The following is a 19,836-nucleotide window of genomic DNA, read 5'->3' as shown; positions in this document are numbered from 1 at the left end:
AGATCATGGCCTGAGCCGAAACCATGAGTTGGACGCTCAACCAACCGAGCCTCCCAGGTGCCCCTAAAATTTTTTTTACACTGTAAACACACACCATAATAAGTGATAGCATAACCAGGATCAAGAACTTGTTTCTAGCATATTGGTTTTGCTTAAAAAAACACAACCCAGGGGCGCCTGGGTGGCTCAGTGGGTTAAGCCTCTGCCTTCGGTTCAGGTCATGATCTTGGGGTCCTGGGATTGAGCCCTGCATCGGGCTCTCTGCTCAGCAGGGAGCCTGCTTCCTCTCCTCTGCCTGCCACTCTGCCTACTTGTGATCTCTGTCAAATAAATAAAATATTTAAAAAAAAAAAAAAAAGACACAACCCAAGAACCCCAAATACCACAGGTACATCAAACAATTTCCCTGGGATGACCACCATGGGGCCTTTGCGGTCGATCACTGGGTTCCAGGCCTGGGCTGAGGCTCAGCGAGGCTGGGACGGCACGGGGACGGCACTGGGCTTGCTGCACTACAGCACCTCTCCCCTAGGCTTTGTCACGGGTAATACCCGTGCATCTGCTTCCCCCCAACGGCTACAGGAGTCCATGTCCCTTCTAATGGGACAGAGATGGCTTCTGGGGACCACACAGTTCCAAGTAAAGCCATAACAAGTCACATCTGATGTGCATCTGCTGCTATTTGGGGGGGGGGGGCGCCCTCTTTCTTCAAGGAGACCCCCTGCCTGTCTGTAGTCACATGACACATCCCAGACACAAAGGAACTTCTCTGGACACCACGTTAAACAGTAATTTCTAAAATACAAACATGAGCAGGAGAAAAGGCTGGAAGAATACACACGGAAGAGGGCCACCCTCAGGTAGTGGGATTACACTTGACATTTGCCTGGACTTTCCAAATAGCAACCACATGGAAATCACTCATCCAACCCGGGGAGGACCAGCCACTTGGTTGGAAAAGTCTTTCAATTTCACTACTACTACGGACTATTGCACCTACAAAAAAAATTTTTTTTGAAGATTTTATGTATTTATCTGTCAGAGACTGCATCCACACACAAGTAGGGGGAGCAGCAGACAGAGGCAGAAGCAGGCTCCCCGACAAGCAAGAGGCCCACTGCAGGGCTCAATCCCAGGACTCTGGGATCATGACCCCACCTCAAGGCAGACACCTAACCGACTGAGTCACCCAGGTGTTCCTGAATCTTGAAATTCTTCAAGCGAAAGAAAAGATTAAAAAAGGTTTACTAGAAGAAAGAACTATTGTTCAAACGTATTTTGAATTACTCAACCTCCTAATCAGACCACTTGAAGCCAGTTGATCCCAAGTTCATCAGCTGGTTCTGTGCCCCCGCACTGGGGGCGGCCAGCCCAGACTGAATCCTGGCCTTGCTCCTCACTAGCTGGGCTCGGTGCCCTTCAGCCGGGCACTTCCCTTTCCGGAGCCTGTTCCTCCTGCGACGTAGGACCCTTCCAGGGATGCAGCAGAGCACGTGATGCAGGTGAGCTTTTACCCCAGTCCTTTCTCTCCTGAAAACACGTCTCACCATGTGGGTCAGAAAACCAATGAAGAAAATGCATCCCAAAACACGAGAACTCTGAACAAGTCTGCGCAGCTACGGGTAGTCTGCAAGCACAGCGGGGTTTTCAGGGCAGCAGACGGAACACGTCTGAGACAGGTCTCACTTGTAAATATACAAAGGCTTAATCCGACATCATTGCTCACCGGCCTGAGGACTCTCCTTTGGCATGAAGACCAGCAACTAAACCTTTCAAAACGGGAGCTGTACACTTAGGAGTGTCAGTGAAGTCCACACGTGCACTCACCTATACGCTTTCTTAACACAAGAAACAACGGCCAGCGGAGTCAGTGAGACGGACCGATTCTCAGCACAGGGCTTGGTCTTTAGAGAGAGTGGCCCGGGAGAAGGAGTAAGTGGTCCTCACAGTGTGAACTCACTGTACTCAGCCCTGAGAATTACACCATCAGTAGCATCACCAAAACCTACCTGCCCCAGAAGACAGACCGACGACTCTGAGAAAATGATTATCAAGCAGGGCCTGCTCTGGAAAGACCAGTCCCGATTTCCATCCTTTACAGACGCCGTCTCAGACCCACCGATCGCAAAGTTCCGGGCCAAGGTGCCCCCCGGGGGCCACAGAAAACTCACAGGTACCCCGGGAGGCTTCGGTTTTGACGGAAACACAGCAAAACTTGGCAATGCTAGACACCGCACAAACTACTAGCTCAACGTCGTTCTTTTCACCACCAGATCAGGTTAGTTCCTGATATAAAAAGCGAGGACTGCAGAACCCCAGTCTGCATCAGGAAACGATTCCACGCTGGGAGGGTCGTGCAAGGACCCAGAACACGGAGTGAAGTAAAATTACTATTCTTTCCTTTCGGGTGTGTTATTTTCTTTCAAAAGCCCACGGAGTCATTTGGACGTAAACACTTACTAAGGCTCCTTATAATGACAGTTTGGAGAGGTCCAGGGGACTGCGCAGGGACCCTTACTGAAACCTGGCCGTGGAAGTGGTGGCGAGATGCGCAGATGTGATACATACGTGAGAAGCCAGCGAGGCTGCCTGTGGCGAGGAGGACACGTGCTTGCCTCTGCAGTGACCCTGGGGCTGCCACCTGCCCTCTTCCTGACCAGCCCCTCCCCACGACCCGACAGAAAGAGAAAGGTTTTAAATAATCACTTTACTTTTCCATTTTGATCTCCACAGGATGGTGTCTGTCAGCACTAGATAATTTTTCCTTCTTCACTTCACACTCTTTCCTGTCAGACAGCTTTTTCCCAGCCGGTTCGTTTTTGGCCTAAAATACAACATGGGTTAGAAATGGCCCACGGTCCGGGTCCCCTCGCTCATGAGCTCGGTGGCTTACAGCAGGCGAGTCGCCTCACCTTCTCTACGGAGATCATCCTTCCGTGCAGCTCCGTTCTGTGGAGATGGCTGATGCACTTGGTGGCTTCGTCAGATGTCGACATGGTGACAAAGCCATAGCACCGAGCTCCAGGACTGCGGGCGTTTGTCACCACTTTGGCCCCGACAACCTTCGTGAGAGAGGACACGTATTCTTCCATATAAATCACCACATGATTTGTCAAAAATAACTAGCAGTTAACTGATCACCAGAATTCTTTTCAATAGGTTTTACTTCTCCACAAATGGTTGGTTCGCCGTAATTAGTTATTGAAGTGGTTCTACCTCATCCTATCAAAATACATGTGCTTTTGAAACAAGATCAGCCTTCAGAGTGACAAAAAACGAACACGGAAAGCTAAAGACATTTAAAACTTCACCAACCACAATTCATTAATTAATCCAAAGTCTGGGGCGCCTGAATGGCTCAGTGGGTTAAAGCCTCTGCCTTTGGCTTGGGTCACGATCCCAGGTCCTGGGATCGAGCCCCGCATCGGGCTCTCTGCTCGGCAGGGAGCCTGCTCCCCGCCACCCCCAACCGCCTGCTTCTCTGCCTACTTGTGATCTCGGTCTGTCAAATAAATAAATAAAATCTTAAAAAAATTAATCAAAAGTCCTTCCCACTTGGATCATTTTCTCCAGCTGGACTTCGACTCCCAGACAGGTTGGCGCACCAAGCATTTACCCACCCCTGCTGCCTGAAAAAAACCTTGCAAACTGGAGAAATGGAGGCCCCCGGGGTTTTCAAACACCATATACCAGGCCACACAGGACGGTGACCCAGGGGTGGGGACACACACACACACCAAGCTGCATGGTTGCCCCCACTTACTTCCTAGAGGTTCCCGGTTGCGTGGGGGCGGGGGGAGGACAGGAGGTGAGCAGGGGAGGTGGTATCCGGGAGCTGAGCATAGCAGCATCTGAAGAAATCGAGGCAGCAGGACACAGTCCTGGAGAGGCAGTGCTGCATAAAGGCAGCCCCAGAGAGCTCATGGAGCCCCTAAGCAGCACGCACGTGAGAGGCCAGGGAGAACGCCACCTGGGCGAGCAAACAGCCCCGCAGGCTCAGAGACTCATAGAGTTCACTTCTTCCGGAGTGAGCCAGAATGGAAAGGAAAAGCTTGCAATTCATGGAGCTTTAGGCTAAGATCTCAGGAGGATCCTGCCCCAGAAGTGGACAGAGCTAGCCCCAAACTAAGGCTGCTCTGATCTAACGATGCCTAACAGCCAGCCTTGGGGAGGAACAAGTAACTGAACCGTGTCCCAGCAAAAGCTTAAGAACACTGACAGGGACACGCGAGTAACTAGAATACAACATGCACATCACAACGTCTGGTGTCCGATCAAAAACCACTAGGCAGCCAAGAAATAAGAAAATGACTCTAACAAAGAGAACCAACCAATAAACAGAGATCCAGAGTGCGCTCCAACAACAGAATTAGTAAACAGTGATATTAAAGTTATTTTAGCTGCATCTTAAGTGTTCAAGAAGTTGGAGAAACTACTGAGCATGTTAAGCAAACACAGAGAAGATATTTAAAAACACCCAACCCAAGATTTTGGAGATGAACGTACATGCGATGGGACGGACAGCGGACACTGCAGAAAAAAGGATGAGGAATTGAAGACGTAGCGACAGAAGCTACTTGAAAAGAACTGGAAGAAAAAAGACGGAAAACAAACCGAAACCACCAGAGCATCAGTGGGCTGTCAGACCACCTGTGGTGTCGCCAAAAGCCAAGCAGCACAGGAAAACCTTCCTGGATGAAACCACAGCATATGGGCGGTGCAATCTGCTCCAGAGCGGTGATAAAGAGAACCTGCCAGGTAAGCCAGACAAGAAAGACACCTATGCCCTAGGGAGCAAAGGTGAGACCCAGAGCCAGTTAGACAACAGGAACCAGGAGGAGGGAGGACAAGAAACCACCAACCAACCCTGAATTCTGCAGGAGCAAGAACAGCTTTCAAAGTGGAAGCAAAAGAATGACATTTTCAGACCTACAAAGGCAGCAGGAATTCATCCCGGGCAACCCTGTATTGTAAGAAAGGTTTAAAGAGGGAGAAAAAAGGGCGCCTGGGTGGCTCAGTGGGTTAAAGCCTCTGCCTTCAGCTCGGGTCATGATCTCAGGGTCCTGGGATCGAGTCCTGCATCGGGTTCTCTGCTGGGCGGGGAGTCTGCTTCCCTCTCTCTCTCTCTGCCTGCCTCTCTGTCTACTTGTGATCTCTGTCAAATAAACAAAAAAATCTTTAAAAAAAAAAAAGAGGGAGGAAAAAAAAATACCTAAAGGGAACTTGGGTATCAACAAGAGGGAAAAAAGAGCACCCTGAAAGGTAAACACGGAGGTAACTAAAAGCCTGTGATTTGTCTTATTTACGTAACTCCTTAAAAGATAATTGTTTAAAGCAAACAAGACAAAAAGACCCCCCTCAAAAACCAAAGACACAAATACACCAAAACCCAACCAACCACCCCACCTGTCAATGAGCCAAAAACATGCTACGTTGTCTATTAACCCGAATTTACGCAGCGCTGAAACCACCACAAAGGCTGGGAGGGTAGGAGGGCGGTGCACTGTCCCCAGGTTCGTGGGTCCCCCCACCCCCAAGGACTGGAAAATCACTGAAGGAGAGACTGCACAGAGTCTAGTAACAGAATTCCTAAATGCAGCCACCAAAGAAAAATGCTCTCGTTCAACCAACTGCTCAAGGAAGAAACCAAAAGACAAAAAATACCCTGAGACAGATGAAAAAGAAGCATGTAACACAGCAAAACCTACGGGGTATGGCAAAAGCAGTTAAGAGCTAAGTCCCCATCAAAAAACACAAAAAAACCCAAATAAGCTAGCTAACTTCACACCTCAAGAAACCAGGACGCAGCAACACTACTTACACATACTAGTTCAGCCAAAAAACGACAAAGCATAAAAAATACTCCGTGCAAGAGGCAGCAGATACAGAGGAGCAAGAGATCCAAGAAACAGAACAGGGAGGAGACAGGGAGCCAGATGGCAGCCGGAAGCCCCACTACACGGACACTCGAGTTAAATGTCAATGTTCCTGCAGGGCGTGCGAGAGAACTGAAGGTAGGGCCAGCACCTATGCCAGGTACGGAGCTGTGCATCAGGACACACGAGCCCTAGTAGGTCTGGCTCTGACCACCTGTAAAGCCACAGGTCAACGTGAGAAAGGCCCCTCCTCTCTCGGGACCTCAGGGTCCCCAACCGCGAGATGACCGGGGGTGGGATGGGGTGCTCATCCCTGCTACGGTCCTGGCAGACCCCAGTGTCCATGTTCCCACTTGCAGATATGGCGGAGCCGGCTTCCCCGAAGAAAGCCCCCCTCTGTCCAGAGCACCCCATACATGGCCAAAGGGGACAGATACTCCCTAGAGGGACATCAATGTCACTCCTCTTAGGAAGCTTCCCTTTCTTCCCTCTCTCTTCAAGATCAGGCAGCTGAGCCAATGACGGGGTCACCTGACCTTCCCATCAAACTATTTATCCTTGCAAGGACATCACCTCCAATGGCCCTGAGCGCAGAATCCAAGACCACCTCCCCTGTCCCTGTGCCCCCTTGCCTCGCGCTCGGCCATCACAGCAGCCTTTGAGCAGTTCAGTCGAGTTCCAGACGCGTCCCATCACAGGGCCCAAGTCCCGCAGCTTTAGTCCAGTGCCGGGCTCCGTGCGCTCCTGCACCCCAAGGAGCGGTGAACGCAAGACCCCCCACTAAACTCGGCCTCCCTCCCGCACCCTGGCGGCAGGCTGGGACATTCCTACATGAGTCCCCGGAACTCGCTGTGTTTACCGAGGTCATGTCTCCAGCAGCCCGTAAGAACGAGGACAGCGCCCTCACTCGTGACTGCTGCCCCAACCAAGAAGGCAGGCAAACTGAGGACGGGTGGCGGCTTCTCAGTCGTGAGCCTTTCCGAAAGACATCCGCCGTCAAGAAAAATTCACCTCACGAATGCTTCTTCTGGGTCCTGTCCACTTAAATCACGAACGCACTCACCAGCTCCTACTCGGGGACACAGACTTGGGCTGAGAACCCCCCCCGGGCAGCCAGGACACCCTGCCAAGCTCCGCCTGGGCTCCCTATAGCTCCTCCTGGCCAAGGGGCACCACCAGACCAGCGCGGAGCTCCCGGCTGAAGGGGCGACTGTTTCACAAACTCCAGGACAGTGCAAATTGGCGTTCGAAGTCCTCGAGTCCCTGAGAGGCTTCTGAGTGGTATTAATTTTCTTTCCACCCCTGCGGACCATGTATTCCTTGATTTATTTTTAAACCACTATTATGTTCCTGTTCTCGAACTATAGGCGTGAAAATACTGATATATTAAAAACCAATTCTTTAAGTTTTGTATGGGCCAAAAAAAGAGCAGTTTCTTTACGAGCAATGGGAATGAACCACAAGAACGTTCAGACTGTAACGATTTACACACATTTTCTGTGACACAGTCAACTACCTGCTATTACCGACTCTCCGCAAGGAAACGAGGCTCACTACCCAAAACCAGGTGGGCTTCTTTTCCCTTGTGGTTTTGTTTTCTATGCTTTAAAAAATACACACACTGTCAGGGCGCCTGGGTGGCTCAGTGGGTTAAAGCCTCTGCCTTCGGCTCAGGTCATGATCTCAAGGTCCTCGGATCGAGCCCCGCATTGGGCTTTCTGCTTGGGGAGGAGCTTGCTTCCCCTACCCGCCGCCTGCCTCTCTGCCTACTTGTGAAAACAACAACAACAACAAAAACACAGCAACACACACTGAAAAGACCAAAAAAACCAACGACAGAAGAAAGAACGCTCCGAAGTCCTGCGTTCGTCACTGGGCGCCATGCGGAGGCCGGGCTGCGGGGTGCCAGGGGCACGTACCTTCCCGTACTTGTTGAAGAGGCTCTTCAGATCTGTCGCTCGAGTCGTGGAGGACAGCCCGCTGACCCACAGGTTCCGGCCAGAGCTGCTGCTGGTGCGACCTGCCGCAGGAGGGAAGGGTTCAGGCTTGGCCTCCAGGCCGAGCGGGAAGCATGACCTGCCTCAGCACGCAGCCCGCTCCTGAACCCCAACTACCCCATCTCAGCTCCCCTGGTCTGAGCATTTACAGGACAGAAGACAAAACTACGGGTTGCAGAGACCGGCCCCTTACTTGAGGAATCCTCAGGTCCCCGTCCGTTACAAACAGAAACGAATTTTGGTGACCAATACTCAACTGGGGTGGCAGTTTCTGCGACTCTGTTCTGTTATTCTAACGGACAGAACGGGTCTGTACTAGGATGTGACGCACTGGGATTTTCACTATCCCATAAAGGACGAGCACAACAGAGACATAAACCACAGAAGCTCACCAACATTTCAATCTAGTCTCTCAAGATACTGGTAGATGGGTTACTTCCAGTAATCCTCAATGAAACCAACCATCGGATCCCCAGTGTGGGTTCCTGCAGGCCCCTCCCTCCCCAAATAAGGGATCCATAGTCGGCTCCCTGCCACGTAAGTTGAATCATACCTTTTTCATCTTTAATGATTGGCTTTATATCTTTTTCTTCCTTAAAAGAGCTAGAGACAAAAGTGAATGTTACTCACATGGGAACAAAAGGAGAGAGAACTAAATTAAAAGTATGGTATGTGCTAAAAACTGAATACCTACCAGAAAATTAGTCTGAAATAAAATCTTAAGACACCTTTGCAAGCTTCTCTAGGAAATCTGACCCCCAAAATACGATGTCAGATTCTTAAAAGTCAATTGCATTTAGCTGAAGATAGCAGTTAACAATTTAAGAACACAACCATAGTAGGTTGGGAAAAAGAAAGGGAATAGATTCACCCATTAAAAAATACACAACGAGAAATAAAACATGGTTCAGAAGTAAGCTACGACTGCATCAGTCTGGCTGGCCAATTGCAGAAAAAACAGCTTATGTGTGTCATTAAATGACCAATGGAAAGGAGATAGCGTCTGGTCTAAAACTGAGAAAAAACAAACCTCATTTTCTGATCAGCGCCCTCACTGGCTGAGGACTCTTTAGGAGCCGGAGGGACTTCATTACAAGCTTCAAAAGCAAACTTCTTCACGTCTTCTTTGCTATCTCTGGGGTCTGGGCTTGAGGCTTCCGGGGGCGCTTCCGCGGCCTCCTCGCTAGAGGCTTCCGTGCGCTCGGAGGCTTTACTACTCTGCTCAACCGGCTGCTCTAGCCCTACAGGCTCACAGTCCGTCCGCGCGCCACCGCCTGGCTGCTCCACGGGCTCCCTTTTCACTACCGCTAACAGGGTGTCTGCCCTGCTCGCCTGAGCTTGCGCTGTTGACTCGCTGGCCAAATCTAAGTCACCCTCCTCCGGGTGGCCGCTGCCAAAAAGGTCCTCTTCCTCCGCAAGCTTTCTGTCTGGCCCCACGCTACTTGTATCCTGTGCCAAGGGCTGCTCCAGCTCGGAACCTTCTTCTTTTACTGGCTCAGATTTACAAGTTTCCCCCAAAATGTCGAGTATTTTCTCATTTTCTACGGATTTAACAGGAATAGAATGGCACAAGGTTTAATTACCAGGGAAATAAAGCAATCACAAATGCGGAACTGGCACGGCTGCCACACTAACACGAAGAGAACCGCTAGCTACACAGAGATTGGAAAACCCGCGGGTACACAAAGTTACACCGGTTACACTACCTGCGCTCCAACCGACTGCTACAGTAAGCCGCTACGCTACATGGAAGAGAAAAGGCCCCCACAGATTCAAACACCTACAACCACGTGGCTGCTTCTCGACAGTCTTCCTCGTGTTTTTGTTCAAGTGTGGGTCTTCAGACTTAGTTTCCCAGTGTCCAAGGTGCCGAACCAAATGCGATCACCATTCGATGACAGCTCAATTTCCAAAGCTTCTTCTGACTTCTTTTAACGGAACAGTCCGATACGCAAACCAGAAACTCTTCTGACGGCGGGAGATAAACGCAGTCCAGAAGGGGAATAACACATTGGAAATTTTCCTGAAGAGACTCTGTTTCCTCTTCTGGAATCCAGTCACTTCTCGGGTTATGTGTGCCCTGACAACCGCTTTATCCTGCCTTAACTGTATTAATCAAAAAGACTGCAGCAAAATATCACAAGATCTGTTTCATGTGTAGAAACACATGGAAGAATCACCGGGGGAATTACTTAAATGCCCCTCTAAGCGGTGAGAGAGATGAAGATAATCACTACATCTCACCCAATATATTCGACCTCCAGAAACCAGAAGGGCACTTCCACAGATCTGGTGATACGCCTGGGTTTCCAATCTCTGATCCTTGTACGATCTGGATTGTCCACCATTAAAATCATTTACGCGACCATACACAGCTTAGAATATATAGATAGATTGAAAACAAGAGCGGGAAAACTTTCAAACCATTAACTGTCGTGTTTCTCTTATCAGTACCTGGCTCCAAGAGCGCTTCTTCAATATCCTGTTTTAAAAAGAAAAGAGAAAGAAATCCACAAGGCACTTAAAAACTGAGCAAATATATTTCCCTGGCAGACATAGCTTCAATCACATGTGAATCAACTTTTTCCACTCAAAATGACCCTATTCCGTTCTGGGAGGATTCGGTGAGAAGCCCATTTTGTTGCCCTCTCCCTGGCACAGCCAGGTAGGCAGCAGTGACGCTCGGCTTCTTCCGTTCTCCCTGGAGGGTCTGGTAGCCCCAGCCCCAACTAGGCTGACCTAGCAGCCTCTGGAGAGAGCAAAGACAGCCACAGCGAGAGGTCACACAGACAGCGACTGCTCATATGTCATACCAGATCTGAGAAAGCTCTATTTCTCCCCAAGTAAGCTGTGATTTATAACTGGAACCTGTCAACAAAACCATCTGTTCACCTCTCTCAAAACCTTCCCGACTGCCCACTGAACTTAAGACAATGGGCCAAATCCTCTCCCTGACCCACAGACTCGGGCAGTCAGGCCTACCCGCATCGGTGGCCTCCAGGCCTACATTCAGCCAGTCTCCCTCCTGGCCCACCGATGGGACCTCAGTTTGGGTAGGGCTTCCTCTGGGAGCGTTTACAGCCCAACCCCTTCAACTTATCCCTGGAAGAACTTCTCCTTCCTAATTATGAACTCCATCCCCACTAGGATGCAAACAGTTGAGACTACTTGTTTGGCTTGACCTCTCACCCCGGGCACTCGGCTCAGCATGAGCACTGAACGCACCCTCCTTACACGAACACACGCCCTCTCCCCCCAAGGAAAAGCAAGCACTTGCGTCGCGTCTCCGGCCCTGTAACACCAGGAAAATCACTTACCGGAGGTACTTTGAAGTCCAGTGACGACGCGTCCAAAGTGTTCTCGAAGCCCTCCCCATCCACCTGAAAGACAGAAACAGAGAACCACTTAGTGGAGACAGAGCTGTGAGGGCCGGCCCGACACTTCACCGGTTCCTGAGCGGCCTACGTGTCCACTCCCCTCAAGCGCCCACTGCCCCCTCTAAGTCCGCTGCTGTCGGGTTTCTGGTGGCCTCCCCGCCAGCTCCAGGGCCGGGCGGCACCGAACCTCTGAGCGGATCTCCCAGACAGCAGGTGCTCGGTTGGCACCGGCCCAGGAACACGCACACTCCATTCCCAGGCAGCGTCTGTTTGTTGGCGGTCCACACATGCAACCCGGACACCATTTCCGGAGCAGAGCTCAGAAGGAAAATGAAAACCTTCACACTTCCCTGATTTCACCTGCTAACAATACTTTTAAAAGTAACAATAACTGGGGAGGACGCCTGGGTGGCTCAGTGGGTTAAGGCTCTGCTTTCGGCTCAGGTCATGATCCCAGGGTCCTGGGATCGAGCCCCACATCAGGCTCTCTGCTCTGCGGGGAGCCTGCTCCAACCCACCCCTGCCTGCCTGGCTGCCTACTTGAGATCTCTGTCAAACAAATAAATAAATCTTAAAAAAAAAAAAAAAAAAAGTAACAATAACCAGGAACTTTTACCTACTGCGCCTTATTTAAAACATTTAACTGAACTACTATCTTACACGTCACTGTTTGAGAGCTTTTTACTTCTTCTTCTTTTCTTTTTTTTAATAAAGATTTTATTTATTTCTTTGGCAGAGACAGGTCACAAGTAGGTAGAGAGGCAGGCAGAGAAAGAGGAGGAAGCAGGCTCTCTGCTGGGCGGAGAGCCCAATGCGGGGCTTGATCCCAGGACCTTGGGATCTGGACCTGAGCCGAAGGCAGAGGATTAACCCACTGAGCCATCCAGGTGCCCTGAGAGCTTTTTACTTCTTAAAGTGAAATACAAAAACTATGCCCTCCCAAATGTTTTTTTTTTCCTTTTACAGGTTTGAAGCTCATGACCTGGATACTTCGATTAACCAAGGCGTAAGAAACCAAGCCCGCGCTCTGGAAATAATTAACACACAGGAGGATTGTACCAAGAGAGGCCAAGGCCAGCAGGTCAGTTACTCATCGTCACCCTAGGCTGAGGGGCAGTGGTGTTTGTGACTTCTGACCTGTAACGTGTAAAGTCCAGTCCCAGAGCACTTTTTCTTCCCCTCCCACTTAAAAAAAAGAAAAAAAGAAAGAAAAGAAAAAGAAAAAAAGAACAGTGAGAATAGAAAACCTGACCCAAACACAAAAAATATCAAGGAAACTAAGAGGCTGAATGCACCAAGGTAGTAGGATTAAAATGGCAATCAGTTTTAGGATGGCCACAGAATTCCTCACCAAATGAAGCGAAAGCTCGAGAAAGTAACATTGTTAATAGAATTCAAGTCCTCCTTTATATACAGGAATGTTAAGAGTGGTTTCTCTTCCCCACGGGAGGGGTGCTTTCGAGGGCATGAGCACTTTCCCTCGCTCATGTCTTTTTTTTTTTTTTTGTAAAGATTTTATTTATTTGACAGAGAGATTGACAGTGAGAGAGGGAACACAAGCAGGGGGAGTGGGAGTGGGAGAAGCAGCCTCCCTGCTGAGCAGGGAGCCCGATGCGGGGGCCGGATCCCAGGACCCTGAGATCATGACCTGAGCTGAAGGCAGAGGCTTAACCATCTGAGCCACCCAGGTGCCCCCCTCACTCATGTCTTTTAACATAACCATCTAACCTTGTGCCTAGAGCACATCCTAAAAAGACCAACAAGAAGGGGCGCCTGGGTGGCTCAGTGGATTAATGCCTCTGCCTTCGGCTCAGGTCGTGATCCCAGGGTCCTGGAATCGAGCCCCGCATCGGGCTCTCTGCTCAGTGGGAAGCCTACTTGGCCCCCTCTCTGCCTACTTGTGATCTCTCAAATAAATAAAATAAGTAAACAAATAAAATCTTTTTTTTTTTTTTTTTAAAGATTTTATTTATTTAAGAGAGAGAGAGACAGTGAGAGAGAGCATGAGAGGGGAGAAGGTCAGAGAGCGAAGCAGACTCCCCATGGAGCTGGGAGCCTGATGTGGGACTCGATCCCGGGACTCCAGGATCACGCCCTGAGCCGAAGGCAGTCGTCCAACCAACTGCGCCACCCAGGCGTCCCTTAAAACAGAAAAAAAACAACAGGAAGACCCAAATGCTGACATGACGAATTGTTTTTGGTTTCCTGTTTTCCAAAGGAAAATACTTTTACCAACAATGTCAGCCTTTTCCGACTCATGTTGAGGAAGGGCCTCTCGCCCTTGTATCAAACGACTCCTCAGGCCCGTGGAAAAGTTAGGCGCCAGCTAACACCGGACTTGCAGGCTGTTTAAACAGACATCATTTACCACGAGGCCCGAGACAGGTACCCTGTGTTTACGGTGACCGCTGACCGGGGTGCTGTGCTACCCATCCGCCAGCGGCAGCCCGGGAGCACCGCGGAGCCCCAGGGCCGCCGCCACCTTCCCCCATGTCATCAAGTCACCTACAGCGTGCTCTGGGAGCTGCGCCGGGAGCTCTCGCCGTCGGGCCGCCACGTATTCTTTGCTGTCACAAAGGGAACCGAGAATGCTGTCAGCGCCGTCCTCCCCAAAGCCGGGAGCACTGCGATTCTCAACTTCGCTCTCTTCCCACACACCCACATCCATCACGCCGAGGCTCTGCAAGCTGTCGGACCCTGCGTCCGCATCCTCCTGCCAAGAGAACGCACGGCGTCAGCGACGGGGCGGCTGGTCACGGAGCTCCTGCTAGCGCCTCGGCCGTGGACGCCCCATACCTGCCCGTCTCTGGAATCTTCTTCCAGGCCGTTGTCTTCTGTACCTTCTTCCTCCATCTTTTGTCCTGATGACAAAATAATTTTTTAATCAGCTAATACTCAGGTTCTGGCCTACAAAACGTGCGTAACTTTTTTTCTTGAAATCCCCCCAGTTAAGGGCATGCGCTAAAATGTCTGAGACCAAACCAAAAACGTAACCCATCTATCTAGAAACTGTATACAGCCCAAATGTTCAAATCACTCCAGTGTGTTCATGTGTGGGCCACCAGCTGTCCTCAATAGGGGAAGTGGAGGGGAATCTGGTGACGACTGGGAACGTTTCTGGCGTCACAACTCGGGGATGCTCCCAGCGGCGGGTGGGAGTGACCAGGGATGCTGTGCGACAGAAGAGCACGAAGGACAGCGCCTGCCGGGAAGAATGACCCACCCCCAACTGTCAACAGCAGCAAGCAGGCAAAACACGGTGGCCCACCAGACAACGTTTTACAACTTAAAAAAAAAAATTATGGGGGTGCCTGGGTGGCTCAATGGGTTAAGCCTCTGCCTTCTGCTCAGGTTGTGATCTTGGGGTCCTGGGATCAAGCCCCGCATCGGGCTCTCTGCTCAGCGGGGAGCCTGCTTCCTCCTCTCTGCCTGCCTCTCTGCCTCCTTGTGATCTCTCTGTCAAATAAATAAACAAAATCTTAAAAAAATATATATATACTTCTGGGCGCCTGGGTGGCTCAGTGGGTTAAGCCACTGCCTTCGGCTCAGGTCATGATCTCAGGGTCCTGGGATCGAGTCCCACATCGGGCTCTCTGCTCTGCAGGGAGCCTGCTTCCTCCTCTCCCTCTCTCTGCCTGCCTGTCTGCCTGCTTGTGATCTCTGTCTGTCAAATAAATAAATAAAATCTTTAAAAAAAAAAAAAAAATATATATATACTTCTAAGGAATAATGATATGGGAAAATGCCCACGGTGGGTCGGAACCACAGAGAGTAGTTCCACTTTCATTAAAAGGCGCATACACATATGGATGCAATCAAGGATAAAGACCATTTATAAAATACACACACGAGAACGACTTAGGCAGTCACCAACAGGGGTTAAAATACAAGGTGATAACATTAGAGATGATTTTATTTCCATAGGCATACTTCTTACGTTTTCTAAAGTATCTAGAAGTATGGTTCTTGTAATTTTTTACAAGACTTTTCTCTTGAAATTTCTCAATTTTCTCCTGAAACGAGAATAACCACACCAAAGGGGCATCGATCTCTGCATAAAGACCCGAACTGCAGTGTGTACACTGGCGCGATCTCTGTGCCATCGCGACACTCACTCAAGATGTGTGGCTTTACTGTGGGGGGCACTGTGGCCTCTCCGTCACTGGCCCCCACACCACCAGCAGGCTTAGTAGCTGCACCCGACACACAGGCATTCGGTTCACCTCTTAAAAGCGGTTCTCAACATGCGTGGCAGCAGCACCCACTTTCAGGGTCTGCGGTACCCAGGACGCCAACAGCACAGACGCAGACTGCAAAGTGCCCTGAAGGAAAGGGGGGGGATGACAAACGCTGCCAGAGAGGTCCGGACCCCAACTCCAAGGACCTGTTTTCAGTAACAAAAGCTGCAGGGGTGGGGGACCGAGAGGCTAGAAAACCTAATCCAAAATTGTAATCTTTCCAAACACACCCACGAGGTTCAAAACGTGTCTGTTTCAACGAGCTAAAGAGAAGTTCCCTTGTCTCAACCTGAAGTGTTTTTCTCAGAAAGTTTAACTTACTTTTTACTTTTACATAATCTTGAAGACCTGGTTCCGACCAGGACACCGCGAGGGTCAGCGCTTCGTGTGACTAACCGTGTGTCCAGACTGCTACAGAGTACAGCCCAGCCCCACCACCTCCACCAAACAGGGCCGGGGCCACCTGTTTTCTCTCTGTGCTTTTGGCGACTTCTCAGAAAAAAAGGAAAGGGAAGGGACCAGTGCCCTTCTTATCCCACTACAGCTACCCTGGGATGGGCATCTCTTTGTACCAACAAAAATAAGTACTACCAAAGCTTTTTTGACAAAATGGTAAGTCCAAGTGGTTTTACCGTCACCTAAACTGTAACGCAGACATTCAGACATGCGCTGCGAGCCCTGGCTGAGGTTTGGTTTGTCTAATGGTGCAAGGATCCCTGTTAAGACCAAGAACACTTTGATTAGTAAGCCTTGACCCTCTCAAGTTTTAAGGGAGCGCCTACGTTAGAGACTTCCACTAAGAACTTTTAGACTGACAGATACACATCGCTCAGCCTCCGCTCGCCTGACTAGTCAGCACTTACACTCGACCGTTACAAGATCAATAAAAACACATCGATGGGTTCAAATTCAGCTTAAAATGTAACTCCTTGGGGCGCCTGGGTGGCTCAGTGGGTTAAAGCCTCTGCTTTCGCCTCAGGTCATGATCCCAGGGTCCTGGGATCGAGCCCCACACCGGGCTCTCTCCTCAGCAGGGAGCCTGCTTCCTCCTCTCTCTCTGCCTACTTGTGATCTCTGTCAAATAAAAAAAAAAGCTGATTAAAATTACTGGAAAGGCTGCAAGTTACTTTCCCTTTCTAAGCATCCGTCCTCCACTGCCTAAATTTAACTCTTCTTCAAATGAACAGGGTATGTCCAGCCGTGACAATTTCTTGTGTTGGTCCCTTTCAAGAAAATAATCCCCATCCCACGAAAGTTCCCCATTGTATCGTCCTTACCCATGCAAAAATGAATGAGGATGAAAGCCAAGGAGGGTAACAAGGTTTCAAAGTTTTATGGGATTAAATGATTCCAAAAATAGCTAGTAATATCCATACAAAAAAATGAGGCTTGAGTCTATGTCACAAAGTGAATAAACCTTGAAAACACGCTCAACAGGATAAGGAGACACAGAAGACCACATACTGCGTGACCCTATTTATATGAAACAGTGACACACTGCCAGAGGCCACACAGGAGGGGGAAATGGGGAAGAAGTGCTAAAAGGCACAGGGGCTTCTTTTTAGGGTACTGCAAATGTGCTGACAGCAACACAGCTTTGTGAATGTATTAAAAAAGCAATGAAGTAGGGGGCGCCTAGGGGGCTTAGTGGGTTAAAGCCTCTGCCTTCAGCTCAGGTCATGATCCCAGGGACCTGGGATTGAGCCCTGAGTCGGGCTCTCTGCTTGGCGGGGAGCCTGCTTCCTCCTCTCTCTCTGCCTGCTTGTGATCTCTGTCTGTCAAATAAATAAATAAAATCTAAAAAAAAAAGGCAATGAAGTGTACGCTGTAAATGAGTGAATTCTATAGTATATAAACTATACCTCAATTTGGGGGGGGAAAAAAAATCTCACTGTGGGGCGCCTGGCTGGCTCAGCAGGTAGAACATGTGAATCTTGATCTTGGGGTTGTAAATATGAGCCCCACATCTAATATAGAGATTACTTAAAAATAAGATCTTTTTTTTAAAAAGATTTATTTATTTATTTATTTGACAGAGAGATCACAAGTAGGCAGAGAGGCAGGCAGAAAGAGGTTGGGGGAAAGCAGGCTCCCTGCTGAGCAGAGAGCTGGATGTGGGGCTTGATCCCAGGACCCTGAGATCATGACCTGAGCCAAAGGCAGAGGCTTAACCCACTGAGCCACCCAGGCGCCCCTTAAAAATAAGATTCTAAAAACAAAACAAAACAAAAAACAACTCACTGGTTTAAAAAAAAAAAAAAAAAAAGGCTGGGTGCAAATTCTCCAACAATCTATTTTGGATCCTTAAAGATACCGAGGTCTACTCTGTCTCAGACTGGTGTCGTTTTCTTTGGTTTGAAATCGTGTTTTGAACTTCTAGCAAGGAAGCCACGTAGTGTATTTGGTTGCTCGCTCGGGGCAGTGCCTTACGCTGGTTCTCTCTGAATCCCAACAACAAGAGCCAAGAGGTCTCTAACACATGTTTCAATTTTAATTTACATAGCACTTGCACAACTCTCTACTCCTTCCAGCACTGCTGACACAGCTACGTGTAAGGCAGTGAAAAAAAACCAAGCCTATTTGTTAGAGGGGAACAATGAAGGCCAAGGACATTTTCCTGCCCCAAAGGTCAGAAACGGTGTTCAAAAATTCGATCTGTAAGTAAGTTCTCTACACGCTCAGGCCTCCAGCGGCAATAAGTACGTGCGGGTACCTTTAATGTATCTCTTTGCTGTCCTCTTGCTTGTGGCTTCCAAGGCGACACCAATTTCATCAGGATCCTGCCCTTCTTCCTTAACCGCCTATTAAGAAGAGATGAAACTTGACTACAACACCGTGGAGAGCTGCAGGGCACACACTGTTCTTTGTTAAGTAACGACTCCCTAGCAAACAAAGTCAAACACTTCCCTGCAAAGAGGAGTAGCTCCCGTCCTACTATCTGGGCTGCCAGCCCAGAAGGCACGGGATGAACCCAGCACAACTCTGTTCTCTCCGAGCCCTAAGCACAAAAGACAAAGGGATGGGAGAGCTGGGGCTCCGGGGTGCGGGTCAATGTCTAGTTCCAAAATGGCCCTTAAACTAGATCTTGCCCAAACCTCCACTTTAATAACTGATAACGGTCAAAGAGACACCGCGCTAACACCACCATCTGTAAGGCTGAGCGGGGGGTTCCACAAGCCATGTTTGACTTCTGGGGAAAAACCCCACCCGACAGACTGGGTTTGGGGGGGGGGCGGGTGCTGCTCGGTGCCCTCCTCCAGAAGGGCATAGGACTGGGCGCTCCATGGTAAACTCGAGCTAAGAGCTTGCGCCGGCGGGAGAGTCAGCAATCCCTCCATACTCAACGCGGGGTTGAGCGCGGCCAGGTGGGGCATGAACACCGGGAGCGGCGGATGGGAGCAACACCTGAGCCAGCCCGCGGGGAGACATCTCAGGTAGAGAGAGGAGCCCTGGAAGGCACCAACCAGGAGAAGCCCTGGAAGGGGAGGGGGGGGAGGGCATGACAGGAGCGAAAGTCCTGGAGTGGGAACAAGCACAACCCCCACCCCTTTAAGAGCTCAAAGGCTCTTCGTTCCTCCGTTCCCCAGGGGAGGAAACTGAGGCGCGGGGAGAAAAAGGCACCTATCCAAGGTCACAGAACCGAGTCTCCGACCGGAGCCCGGAAGAAGTCCAGGCGGCCGCTCGGCGGCTAAAAGGACGCGCTTTCAGCACTCTCGAGGCGACCAGCTGCAAGGAGGAGCAAAAACAAGGTACAGAGAAGGGTGGTGACGGGCCAAGGTCACAGAGCCGGGCCCCCCGGTCCCCGCAGGCTCGGGCCGGGGTCGGTCACAAGGCGAAATGGTGGAGGGGGGCCCGCGTCCGGCAATCGCGCTGACAGGCCGGCACGGGGGCGTGCCCCGGCCTCCTGCTCCAACCCGGGACGTCGAGCCGCCTCACCTTCTTGAGCCGCTCCATCAAGACGCTCTTGTTGCCGCCCGTGTCCAGATTCCGCTTCTTCAGCTCCGCCCGCAGGTCTATCACCCGCAAGTCACTCAGCCGCCGCGTCCCGGCCTCCGAGGCACCCGATCCGACAGCGGCTGTGCCAGAACCCGACTCGCCGGACCCTGCCAGAGTCTCCGCCATCCCAGGTCTGACGGCCCCGCCACCCTCTTCCCACACCGCCCGCGGCTGTAGCGGCTCTGAGCACAAAATGGCGCCGCCTAAGAGGAAAACGCACTCGCTTCCTCCCGCCCCGCTTTCCGGCCGCGCATGCGTGCCGCACTTGCCAGCTTTCTTAACAGCAAGCGCGCTCGCGCGTCCACCAACCGCACGTTCCCCACCACAACGCGCAGGCGCCGTAACTGCAGCA

General features: G+C 50.5%; 1 protein-coding gene across 4 annotated transcripts in view; it reads right to left on the bottom strand.

Annotated features, from left to right (window-relative positions):
- The window catches only part of SAFB2 (scaffold attachment factor B2), a 32,677-nt gene extending 12,955 nt beyond the window's left edge, over positions 1-19,722 (bottom strand). For 3 of the 4 annotated variants that reach the window (XM_044254473.1, XM_044254472.1, XM_044254474.1), the window contains exons 1-11: positions 19,425-19,704; positions 18,202-18,289; positions 14,047-14,111; positions 13,760-13,963; positions 11,191-11,253; positions 10,328-10,355; positions 8,904-9,414; positions 8,427-8,476; positions 7,796-7,896; positions 2,913-3,062; positions 2,712-2,824 (exon numbers count right to left, since the gene is read on the bottom strand). In XM_044254473.1, the coding sequence (XP_044110408.1) occupies positions 2,712-2,824; positions 2,913-3,062; positions 7,796-7,896; positions 8,427-8,476; positions 8,904-9,414; positions 10,328-10,355; positions 11,191-11,253; positions 13,760-13,963; positions 14,047-14,111; positions 18,202-18,289; positions 19,425-19,610 (1,559 nt within the window). In that variant the 5' untranslated portion in view covers positions 19,611-19,704. Of the gene's footprint in view, positions 1-2,711; positions 2,825-2,912; positions 3,063-7,795; positions 7,897-8,426; positions 8,477-8,903; positions 9,415-10,327; positions 10,356-11,190; positions 11,254-13,759; positions 13,964-14,046; positions 14,112-18,201; positions 18,290-19,424 lie in introns of all 4 variants that reach the window. The other variant, XM_044254475.1, reaches the window with a different exon arrangement.
- Between the last annotated feature and the right edge of the window lie 114 nt (positions 19,723-19,836).

The sequence above is a fragment of the Neovison vison genome, chromosome 6 (assembly GCF_020171115.1).
Source record: "Neovison vison isolate M4711 chromosome 6, ASM_NN_V1, whole genome shotgun sequence".
Classification (NCBI taxonomy): Eukaryota; Metazoa; Chordata; class Mammalia; order Carnivora; family Mustelidae; genus Neogale; species Neogale vison.
Note: the sequence above shows the minus strand (reverse complement) of the source record. Positions and strands in the feature narration are given on the sequence as shown.